General features: G+C 37.8%; 2 protein-coding genes across 6 annotated transcripts in view; one reads left to right on the top strand and one right to left on the bottom strand.

Annotated features, from left to right (window-relative positions):
* LOC113654961 (urokinase plasminogen activator surface receptor-like) overlaps window positions 1–11,325 on the bottom strand; it is an 11,593-nt gene extending 268 nt beyond the window's left edge. Inside the window, exons 1-6 of one of the 2 annotated variants that reach the window (XM_047807118.1) lie at window positions 11,192–11,325; window positions 8,259–8,356; window positions 6,370–6,465; window positions 6,096–6,239; window positions 5,436–5,546; window positions 4,870–5,291 (exon numbers count right to left, since the gene is read on the bottom strand). In XM_047807118.1, the coding sequence (XP_047663074.1) occupies window positions 5,089–5,291; window positions 5,436–5,546; window positions 6,096–6,239; window positions 6,370–6,465; window positions 8,259–8,356; window positions 11,192–11,232 (693 nt within the window). In that variant the 5' untranslated portion in view covers window positions 11,233–11,325 and the 3' untranslated portion in view covers window positions 4,870–5,088. Of the gene's footprint in view, window positions 1–4,869; window positions 5,292–5,435; window positions 5,547–6,095; window positions 6,240–6,369; window positions 6,466–8,258; window positions 8,357–11,191 lie in introns of those variants that run through there. The other variant, XM_047807119.1, reaches the window with a different exon arrangement.
* The window catches only part of LOC113655366 (E3 ubiquitin-protein ligase TRIM35-like), a 29,406-nt gene continuing 28,749 nt past the window's right edge, over window positions 11,223–11,879 (top strand). For all 4 annotated transcript variants that reach the window (XM_047807101.1, XM_047807100.1, XM_047807102.1 and 1 more), the window contains exon 1: window positions 11,223–11,621. In XM_047807101.1, coding sequence (XP_047663057.1) covers window positions 11,223–11,621 — 399 coding nt within the window. The remainder of the gene's footprint in view (window positions 11,622–11,879) is intronic.

The following is an 11,879-nucleotide window of genomic DNA, read 5'->3' as shown; positions in this document are numbered from 1 at the left end:
TTATGACTTTGTTTTCCAGGAAGCTTCCTGAACATTTGGACAAGGAAAAAATAATCATAATAATCACCAGGTGAAATAATGGTAGTCTATTAGATTATTAATCGTTGACTAGAAGAAATATGAATGATATATCTGGGCAGCAGGAATGTATACAAGTAACAGACCATTTCTTATACAGCTTTTATTCACGCCGCTGAAAATAAAAGGTTATTAAAGGTTAGTGTGTGACAGTATTTATGTGTCTCGGACATCACTCCACATCTCCAGCCTGACATATCAGCTCGTCACCTTTAGGTTTGACTTTGAGGCATTTCCTGGCAGCCAGATTCAAATAAATTCTACCTAATTTACCTGTTCATTTGTTTCACACCAATTAACTTCATGTCCTCTTTTTTCAAAACCTAATGACTACTAATTAATTACTGCACTGCATAACAACAACAACAACAACAACAACAACAACAATAATAATAATAATAATAATAATAATAATAATAATAATTTTTGGACAGTAAGTTAATTGGGAATTTGTCAGAGATTGATGAAGCTCAGTAAACACAATGCTACCACCACCAAGCTTCACGGTGTGACGTGTTTTACTTACACTTAGCCTCTTGCTAGGGTCTTTTCGGACATCATTTTTAACGTTAATTAACATTGCTCTGAGGGATGTTCAAAATGTTACATAACTAATGACTAATACTTGGTCCCAGATTTATTTTGATAGCTCTTTCTATCATCTTTGTGAAAGAGTTTGTTTCGGATGTTCTCTAATAAACACCGGATGTACAGTATTACACACTGAGATCACATGACACTCAGCTTCTTTCAGCTAATTATATGACTCCTGATGGTACCAGTGTTAATGTCACAGGATTGAGTGATGGAGGTGAAAACGTGTGAAATTTTTTATCAGAAATCATTACAGTATAGTGTGCTATTATTATTAAGTCCATGCATGATGTATATTCCCAATTAATCCATTACAGTTCCATGAATACTTTTGCACAGCATGGACACTTATACTGTATCTGTGTTTATACATATTAATGCACTGAATGCCTCTGGTGGAGGAAGCGTGATCATCTGCGTGATTCCTCTTTTTATTTTATGACCCTTGAGTTATAGTGTAATTCTGAGCTGATAAACTTTGTGTAAAGTCTGCTGACGGACGCTAACACAACTCCATATCTCAACTCTAAACTCTAAACATTTAAGGATCATTAAAGTCACAGAGAGGCTCAGACAGAAGATTTGGACGTTAAAACTAAACCCAGCGTCTGTTGAGGAAATGGCGACATCAGGACCACTTTCAGAAGAAGATTTTGTTTAAAGTGTTGATTAATTTTCCAGAACATCAGTTCTGAAGGTAGTGCAGCTGCAAATCTCTCTCTCTCTCTCTCTCTCTCTCTCTCTCTCTCTCTCTCTCTCATTTTCTACCACTTATCCGGGGAGCCTGTGCCTATCTCAGGCGGCATCGGTCATCGAGGCAGGATACACCCTGGACGGAGTGCCAACCCATCACAGGGCACACACACACTCTCATTCACTCACACACTACGGACAATTTTTCAACCTTTTTCATGCATGTCTTTGGACCGGGAAGGAAACCCCCCAGGCAAGGGGAGAACATGCAAACTCTGCACACACAAGGCAGAGGCAGGAATCGAACCCCGACCCTGGAGGTGTGAGGTGAACGTGCTAACCACTGAGGCGAACGTGCTAACCACTAAGCCACCGTGCCCCCCTCTGCAAATCTCAAATTTATTATGGACCTCCGCCTATATGCATTGCCCAACAAAAAGTGGTACAGCTCCCACATACTTTGACACACAAGGGTGAGCCTGGTTTCATTTGAAAGAAGAGATTCTCTAGTTTCAGAAACTAGTTTCAGCTTGATTCTAGGCCTTACTGGGTTTGAATGCAGATTTTCCTGTCCGCCTGGGTTGTTTTTCTGATAAACTGATTAATCTTATTTTTCTGGAACATGTTAGGGACAAACCAACAACTGAGAGTCATGGCTTTCACCAAAAAAAAATTCAAGTCAAAAGACCCAAAAATGGATTTTATATGAATATTTTTCTACGGCCCTGGTCGTCGGGTGCAGCGTTTTTGTGTACTTGTTTACTATATAACTTTGAAATAAAAGGCTGCAGGCTCAGTCTGACAAGCCATAAACAAGCCTAGACTCTCTCTCTATCACTCTGGTGTGAAAACAGGCCTGTGACTTGACACCCTGAGCTGTGAGAGGGACAAAAGGTCAGGGATTACGCAAGAATTCTTCTGCGCATCCAGTTCACGCAGACACAGTCAAAGAACATACGACATGTCATATACCGCTGGAATCGTCTGCTTATTGGCTAAACGGCTGTAGAGGTCCCAGCCCATTTCATTGCTATTGGAAGGAGTAATTGTCAGTCAAAGGCGGGTTCCCAAAAATGAGGTCATGCCACCATTGGCTTCTCAGCCGTCTATCTCTGCCATACAAGCACCGATTGGCTCAAATGAGGGCTTATTTGATTCGTTAGGACCTGGGCTATAAATATGACTTTGAATTTTTGAATATCCCAATTAGGAGTTAGAGCGGCAAAACCAGATGATGGCGCACTTCTGTTTCCAGTTTTCAGAACACTAACGGAATATTTGCGGCGCGACCAGAGCATTTTGGATTAAAAGGCTTACAGATTTCTATTCCTTGGACCTGTGTGGATTTTTGTGGATTATTTGTGTTGGAATATATTACCCCAGTGAAGAAAGAGACGCGTCTAAATGTAAGGGAAAAACCGGTCTAGCGCCACCTAGGTTAGTTTTGTCCGATTTTTTTTTCTAATTGTATGAAGGCTGTGAATCATATTGTGCTTTGTGTGTGGGCTTAAAAAATTATTGAGAGTATAAACTTTACTAGGTAAATAGGTTTTTTCGTGTTTTTGGAGAATTTGATGCTTTAAATTTGAATTGAAGCTTGTTTCTGGGTCATCCCCTAGTGGCCACTTTGACTTCGGCGACCCGTAAGAGTTAATGCATTGTTCAGATATGTGATTGTTCCTGATTATTCCTATATGAAGCCGTTCCTTATGGACTGGTTATCTAAGGCTGTGACTTTTAGGGGGGCAACATGCAGCACTGTGGGCAGATGAAGATCCTCCACATCCTTATCCCAATGTTGATGGGTTAAGTTCACAGCCGATCTGGAGTCGACTAGAACAAAGATGTGACTGATCTCGTTTGTGAAATGCAATTTCACGGCAATTGTAACCTAAAAGGGTGCAGCTCACCCTGGCCGAACTCTGTCCAGATTTTTCTGGGCAGGATGCACAGCAGCATCAGGCTTGGCCACAGTAAAGGAGAAGCTGCCAACCGTTTAATGTAAATGTAAAGAGCAACGGTCTGTAACAAAGCCTGGTTTTTATGGTGATGCTCAGTGAGGTGGGATTTTATAGAAGGAGGGATTTATTTCACACCCACAACCTTTACCATAAGTTTCATTTGTTTATAAATGGGGGGAGTTAACTTTGTGTTTCCAGGAACTCACTAGTCAGGATTATTAGAGAAATGTTCCACAATGATTTACATATTGATTTGCATTTACTTAAAATATCTGCCACACAATCTCAAAAAACAAATGTCTTCAGTCTACTGAAAACTTAGAGTTGCCTTTGCAGACATATAAAAGTTAAAGAAAATCAGAACTGAGAAGTTAAATTCAGACCTCAGATGTACACTCAGATTTATAAATATTAGGACATTGATAAAATTCTTATTTTAGCTGAGTACTAATTAGAATAATAGAATTGTAGTTAAAGTTGAAGGCTCTCAGCTTCAGTTTGAAGGTCGTTACATCCGAATCGATGACTGTTGTATGAGGAGTTGATTGCATTTAAGCATCTGTTTCTCGTTAACTGTAAGATGATTGAGCTGAAATTTGGTGTATAGAATCTACATTTCTAAACATCACCTACAATCAGCCGATCGGCCGTTCAGCAGTCTGTACACAAAATCTGATCGGTTCATCAACAGCATCTAGTGGTTCAGTTGTTTTGTTTTCTTATTTCTTTGTTGTACAGAATGTTTTATATTTGGTTACTATTATATTTTATGTCTTATATTATCCTACGTTCTGTAGAAAGTTAATAGGTTAAACCTGCCAGGTCTTTGAACACTATTTGGATTAATCTGCTTAAGTGGCATAAGTTTGATTTTGACATTGGTGGGGACAACATTCCCCGTATTTTGTGCATAAAACTATTGTTGTAAGAATATTTTCTTACGGACATCAGTGTTTATGTATAAATATATATAGGCTTGGTCGAATTATTGCTAGGGACAACTGAGTGTTCCCTGGATATTGGTAGGGACATGTCCCTACCGTCCCTACCCAAATCGACGCCCTTGATCTGCTTTCGTTTTTCCAACATTTCCATATTACAATTAATTGTTTTTCACTGAATTGAAATTCAGTTTAATCTTTACATATAGTAAAAGATCTTATGAACAAGGTACAAAAATCAAGTTTGACCAGAGAATGTAGTGTGGTTGTATGTGAAAATAACAACAAATAATAACTTAAAATATAAGAAATAATAATTTGGTGCAGAATAACAATGCTTACATAAAGAATTCTAATAAAACAATATGCCATATTATTGTTCTGTATTATAAACTCATAACCAGTTACTGATGTATTTATGAACAATGAAGGAATTAAAACATTACTGCTCCTTGGACAAATATTAGCTTTGTAGCCAGTTACTTTAACCCATTACTTATTACTCATCCCTCTATTTCTTATAGCAATAATGAAAGTAACAGCATTTAGTCAAGATTGAAAAAGTTCAGTACAAAATCAGTTAAAAATTAAGAAAGGCAAAATGAATATGCATCAGTTTATTTCTTGCAGATTAACAAAGTGGGATAAAACGATCAATATCCAAGTCTAAAGTGATATAAAGAGACTACAGACAATGAAAAGCTCAGTAAAATACAGATGACGAATATGTTATATGTGATGATGCAATACAGCAGAGGTGAAGCTTAAATGAAATAAAATGTCTTCTGCATGCTGTTTTTAGTGAGCTACTCGATCAGTGTTCAGGAGAAGATCATGGAGGACTGTAGAGAGACGATCATGAGGAGGAAACTCAGGGTGAAGATCTCAGCACTGTTACACAGGTTCTCTTCACAACACTGAACACTTGCATTCATATGTCCCACTGAGAAGTATGATTGAAAATTACTGCAGAAAGATTTACCTACACATCCTTTCATGGTCACTGTAGTGTCTAAATGAGAGGCTGTGTGTGTGTGTGTGTGTGTGTGTGTGTGTGTGTGTGTGTGTGTGTGTGAGAGAGAGAGAGAGGTAAATGAATTAAGAACAAAACACAAATGAAAACACAGAGGAGATGAAATAGATGCAGAGATAAAAATAAGTTATTCACCTGTCCCAGTAATACACCTGTCTTCATTTCCTCCACAGTGCACTGTTTGTGTGCAGTTATTATTGAAACAGGTGTAACAGATCCTCCCGTTGGGCAAAGGAACCGGAAGAACTTAACCGGGGAATAAAATCACCAAGAATTACTCCAATAATATATAGTTATAAAAAAAAAAAAAGAACACTGCTATCGGCTATTACTATCAAAATCCAGTGGTTGAATCTTTAGAACCTTTTAGATACACTGAATAAATAAATTAGAATGTAAGTCTGCTGTCTATGTAAAATTGTCATTTTAAATTCAGTTAAAGTTGAGAATAGTTTAACTCTCGATAAGCTTTATTATCAGTGGAAGTGGTTAAGGATCGACTGCATTTAAGCAGCTGTTTCTTATTAACTGTAAGCTGATCGCGGTGAAATACGGTGTATAGAATCAAACTAGATTCCTAAACACGGTCCGCCTGCCGTCAGCCAATCAGCTGTGCCGTTGTCTTTACACAAAACATGATCGGTTCCTTGACCGGACCTGATCACACGGCAGCTCTTTTTTTTTTTTCGAAGTGTGACGTACTTCCTCAGATTATTGCCTGTGGCTATATAAAAACCCAAACTGGTAGAAATTAACATTTTGACATTTAATCCTTCGAACGCATTTTGTTTTTACCTGGCAGTGTTTCATTGTTGCATAATGTAGTGTTGCAGCACAAGGTATTGATGGTTACTACTAATTCTCCCAGGTTTACAGTCCCATGTGAACAAATGTCCGGTACTGCACAAGTCTTTAAAACACCGCTCATATTGTTGCCATCTACAAAACATTAAATTTAGCAACGTGATTAGAAAATAGGACTCGGTAACTGATTTATTATTAATATAGTAAATGTTCAGGACATTTCTGACAAACGTACATTGAATATAAAATATAGACATGTACTTACTGTTTATTGTCAACGCAGTTAGACTGGCACACTGGTCTGGACAGTCAATCTTAATACATTGATCATTAAAGCCGTAAAGACACGTCAGCGACAGCACTACAAGGACATAGAGAATTGAAAACAGAATTAAATGAAATAATATACACTCTTGTGTAAATGGTATAAAAATGTTAGCTGTCCCGTTACTCTGACAATAAAACATAAAAACAGTCAGTAAAACAGAACAGTCTGTCTGTAACATAAACAACAGATATCAGAAATCATGAAGCTTGTATCGTAAATAAAATCATGACCACCTCTATTCAGTCCAGAAGCTTTTATTGTCATTTCAGCTGTGTAGAGCTGACAGAACATAGTGAAATTACTCAACTGTACAGAAAGTCGTCCTGACCACATAAAGTGTGTAGTGAGAGCAGACAGATGATACACTGCACAACACTACACATCACTACACTACACAACACTACAATACACCAGGGGCAGCTCTAGGATTTCACCTTTAGGGTTAAAAGCCCTCAGTGAGCATTTAAAACAAGAAGAGTTTTATATTATATATTATATGACTACATAGTAAACCAAAAGTTATGGTATTATTAAAAATGGCAAAAGTGGACAATAAAATTTTATGCATGATGTAATGATGCCAGTCTTGAATCAGATCAGTTCATGTGTGTGTTCTCTACAAACAGTGTGTCCGATGAATGCAGTCATTAATAAAAAAAAATATTCACAAGACAAAGACCAAATCAATAAATGTTATTTTTATTCAGTATTGAATAGATTGTTTGCATTAATATTTTGTTTGTGCTACAACTCTGGTAATAAGAATAGTGACATTTCACTGCTTTTGGTTGCCGTCTTTGCGTCTTTCCGCCGATTAACGTTATAGATAAACGCCTCCAGCTCTGACTGCGCGTGCACGCTGCGCGTCCCCGTGCTTCTCCGTTCAGATAAAGCAGACAGCTGATGACGCACTTTTGAAAGACTACAACGCACGCGCGTGTAAAAGCAAAGTAAATAAAATCGCTCTTGGATCAAACTGATAAATAATTTTCTTTCCCATCGACGACATGTCCTGCATTTTAACGTCATTTTTATTGTTTATTTATGAAAGTAAAAATGATCCTTATAGTTTTAGGGAGGCTGAGATTACAGACAGGGGGCTGAAGACACCCTAAAAAAGGGCTAGAACCACCCCTGCGATACACAACACTACACCACACAACACAATGCTACATTAAAGTGAATGTGCAAACAGTGTTTATATGAGTGAGGCTGTAAACATAGATGTATATTGAATGTTGTGTCTGTTTTGTTTGCTAATTTCATCAGTTTTTCTGGCTGATCACATGTGAGATCTGTAAAAAATCTCTGAAAATTTATTGTGTTTCATGAAATTTTTAAGGCGTTAACTGTAATCCAAAGAGACGCCGGATAAAACTCCTGCTACCTGATACCCACAACATATATCATCAGTCACCGATGTGTCTTCAGTCTTTTGCAGAACAAGCAGATGTATAAATGTATGCTAAAGGAAGCGTGTTGTCTTCTATTCAAGGTTTGGTTCATAAAACTTAAGGGTGAAAAGGACAGTATGAGTGTTTACAACTGATATAATGTGTAGCTCACTGTAAAAGAAAGAAATAGATAGATAGATAAATACTGTAGATAAATACTGTAGATAGATAGATAGATAGATAGATAGATAGATAGATAGATAGATAGATAGATAGATAGATAGATAGATAGATTGCAGCACTCACACCATGCATCACCTCCAGCCAACATTGTGTATGAATGCAGAATACTTCACCTGTACTACACCATGGAACTTCTCAAACCAAGCCCTGATTTAAAGATACGTTTCGAGAGAATGTGAGAGTTCTTACCTCCAGAGAAAAGTGCAGAGAAGATCACCAGTGTCAGTAGGAACTTCATTGTCGTTGGACTGGAGAAGCTGATGGTGAAGGAGGAACTGAAGGAGGAACTGAAGGAGAACCAAGATTAAAATGGATCTGGTAAAAGATGTGCAGGATGCACAGAGGGATGGGTTTGGTGCCTAATCAAGATTCACTTCCTTCATAGTCATTATTCTGACTGCCCTTTTCTCTAGAATGACTTTTTTCTTTCTTTTTTCCTAATTTGACTTTTTTTTATATATTTATATGTATGAACTTGTATTAATGAAGACGTGAGGAAAGTATATATCTATCCTACACAATACAGATCACATCAATCAAAGATGACTGGTCTAGACCGGTTTTAAAGGTTCATTCATTCATTCACTTATCCGATCTACTCGGGTCACGGGGATCCTGTGCCTATCTCAGGCATCATCAGGCATCAAGGCAGGATACACCCTGGACAGAGTGCCAATCACACACTACGGACAATTTTCCAGAGATGCCAATCAACCTACCATGCATGTCTTTGGACCGGGGGAGGAAACCGGAGTACCCGGAGGAAACCCCCGAGGCACGGGGGAGAACATGCAAACTCCACACACACAAGGTGGAGGTGGGAATGGAACCCCCGACCCTGGAGGTGTGAGGCGAACGTGCTAACCACTAAGCCACCGTGTCCCTGCCTGTATTAAAGGTTAAGTTTAATAAACATATTTAAACAGAAGACAGAAATACTCTGATTACAAAAAGATGAAACAAAGACATGGAAAATATATAAAGGAAATATGTTTAAAAGGTTTCAGAAGTTAATTAAAGGGTAAAAAGGAGAAGGCTTAGATGAAGAGGAATGTAAGAAGTGCTAAACATAATCAGAGAGGAGGATGAACACGGTGTGGTTCTACTGATCGGGTAGGAGACGGCACAACTGATATCATGAATCCAAGAGTGGAGTAATGTCTTCTCATTTCCAGAATATTGTTATTTCTTACATAATCATCACTGCTGAAAGTAAATTATTTCCTAAAATACCTTCATCAAACATCTACAGACATTAAAGTGTGGGGAACTACGAAAGGAACTGATTATAGCACACATTGAAAATGGTAAATGTGATAAAGAAGAGCTACTGTTTATTAAATAATGACAGATTGTACGTCATCCTGGACGTGTTGTGAGTTAGTTGTTGTCCTCATTTACATCACTGCATCTATAAACAGCCGCTCCCTTATCCGACTCTCCATCTCTCTCTCTCTCTCTCTCTCTCTCTCTCTCTCTCTCTCTCTCTCTCTCTCAATTAAGATATTGTATGCTTTTGAATATTCAAGACTTTTGGGCAGTCCTATAAGTAAAAACTGCAATTTAACTGTGTTAATGTAAACGAATTGAATATAAATTGAATCATTTAATCCTAAAAGTTTACATGCAAAAATAAGTTAATCATTTGGAAACATATTAATAAAAATAAGAATTTAACCGCTGAAAGTCATTTCTTTTTTATTCTTAACAATAATATTCAATACACATATTTCACTAATATTTCACAGAAGATGCTAGATGTAGAAATTAATATTTAGATAAAAAAGATTTATTTTTTTATAAAAAAAAAAAAAAAGGAGCCATTTCAATTTGAAAAAGACTTTAATAAGGCCGGAATGTAAAGTCTTGAAAGTCGAAACAAACAGGAAAAGAGGTCAAAAATCATGCAACAGAAACTGCCGATACTTCACATCTAATGTTAGTGCGTGCTTCCTTTAAATATCCACGAACAAGGAAGTTGGAAGTTTGTTTTTTGAAGTGAGCTTATTGTTGTAAGCTCACATCATCTGTGTTTTGAGTTTAAGGCCAAATTTGAAAACGTTGCCATGGCTACAGAAGAAGTTTAACACTGTAGAAGGAAACCACGCCTTCATCAACCTGTCGACTTGTTTGTATCCAATCTAATCAGCAGGCTCCATCACTGTCTCACCTTCAGGACTCCTTAAGCAATGGAACTGCAGGAAGCTCCATGAACATTTGGACAAGTAAAAAATAATCACAATAATAATCACCAGGTGAAATAATGGATGTCTATTAAATTATTAATGGTTGACTAGAAGCAATATGTATAATATATCTGGGCAGCAGGAATGTATACAAGTAACAATACATTTCTTATACAGCTGCCTTTCACATAAATACAGGAAGCACATTATTTTATTCACACCTGAGTTCCTGTGGGCTGAAAATAAAAGGTTATTAAAGGTTAGTGTGTGACAGTATTTGTGTGTCTCGGACCTCACTCACCATCTCCAGCCTGACATATCAGCTCGTCGCCTTTAGGTTTGACTTTGAGGCATTTCCTGGCAGCCGGATTCAAATAAATTCTACCTAATTTACCTGTTCATTTGTTTCCACTGAACCCTATTCTTGGCATCCTCTACTCTCGCACCAATTTACTTCATGTCCTCTTTTTTCACAGCTTAATGACTATTAATGAATGAATTACTGCAGAGTATAATAACAACAATATCAACAACAACAATAATAATAATAATAATTTGGACAGTAAGTTAATTGGGAATTTGTCAGAGAAGTGATGAAGCTCAGTAAACACAATGCTACCACCACCGTGCACGTATACTGTATTTGTGTACAGTACAAACATATTAATGCACTGAATGCCTCTGGTGGAGGAAGCTGTTATCTACATCTGCGTGACTCCTCTTTTTATTTTATGACCCGTGAGTTATAGTGTAACTCTGAGCTGATAAACTCTGTGTAAAGTCTGCTGACGGACGCTAACACAACTCCAGACACTCCACAACACAGTGCTGTGATTTGTTGGGTTTTAAATATATCTCATCTCTAAACTCTTAGTAAAGGACCATTTAAGGATCATTAAAGTCACAGTGAGGCTCAGACAGAAGATTTGGACTCGCGTTAAAACTAAACCCGGCGTCTGTTGAGGAAATGGCGACATCGGGACCTCTTTCTGAAGAAGATTTTTTATGTCCTGTTTGCTTTGACATGTTCAGAGATCCTGTTCTGCTCTCATGCAGTCACAGCGTGTGTAAGACGTGTCTGCAGATCTTCTGGAAAATGAAAGAATCCCTCGAATGTCCAATCTGCAGGAGAAAATCCTCAAAAAAGGAGCCTCCTCTGAACCTGGCACTGAAGAAGCTGTGCGAAACGTTCTCGAAGGGCCGAAGATCCTCGGCGGCGTCTGACGTCATCTGCAAGCTACACAACGAGAAGCTCAAACTCTTCTGTCTGGAAGATCAGCAGCCTGTGTGTGTGGTGTGTCAGACCTCAAGGAGACACAAAAATCACAAGTTCTGCCCTATAGATGAAGTTCTGTGTGATGTTAAGGTTTGGAGTTTATGCTGCTATTTTTGATGCCAATGAGTAGAAAATTAATTCCCAGAATTGATTAAAAAAATGTTTTCTTCATTTAAATATATTTATAGAACTCATCTCCACATCAGCAGTCATTTTTAGCTTCTCTGTAACACAAGTTGTGTATTATTTTATATCGATTTATTGTTTTAACAAATCAAGAAGAATAAAAATCTTCGAGACGTCCTGACAGAACAGAACCTTCATCACGTCACACCGGCATTAATGATT

Source organism: Tachysurus fulvidraco, chromosome 23 (genome assembly GCF_022655615.1).
Source record: "Tachysurus fulvidraco isolate hzauxx_2018 chromosome 23, HZAU_PFXX_2.0, whole genome shotgun sequence".
NCBI lineage: Eukaryota > Metazoa > Chordata > Actinopteri > Siluriformes > Bagridae > Tachysurus > Tachysurus fulvidraco.
This window is presented reverse-complemented; position numbering and strand designations above follow the sequence as displayed.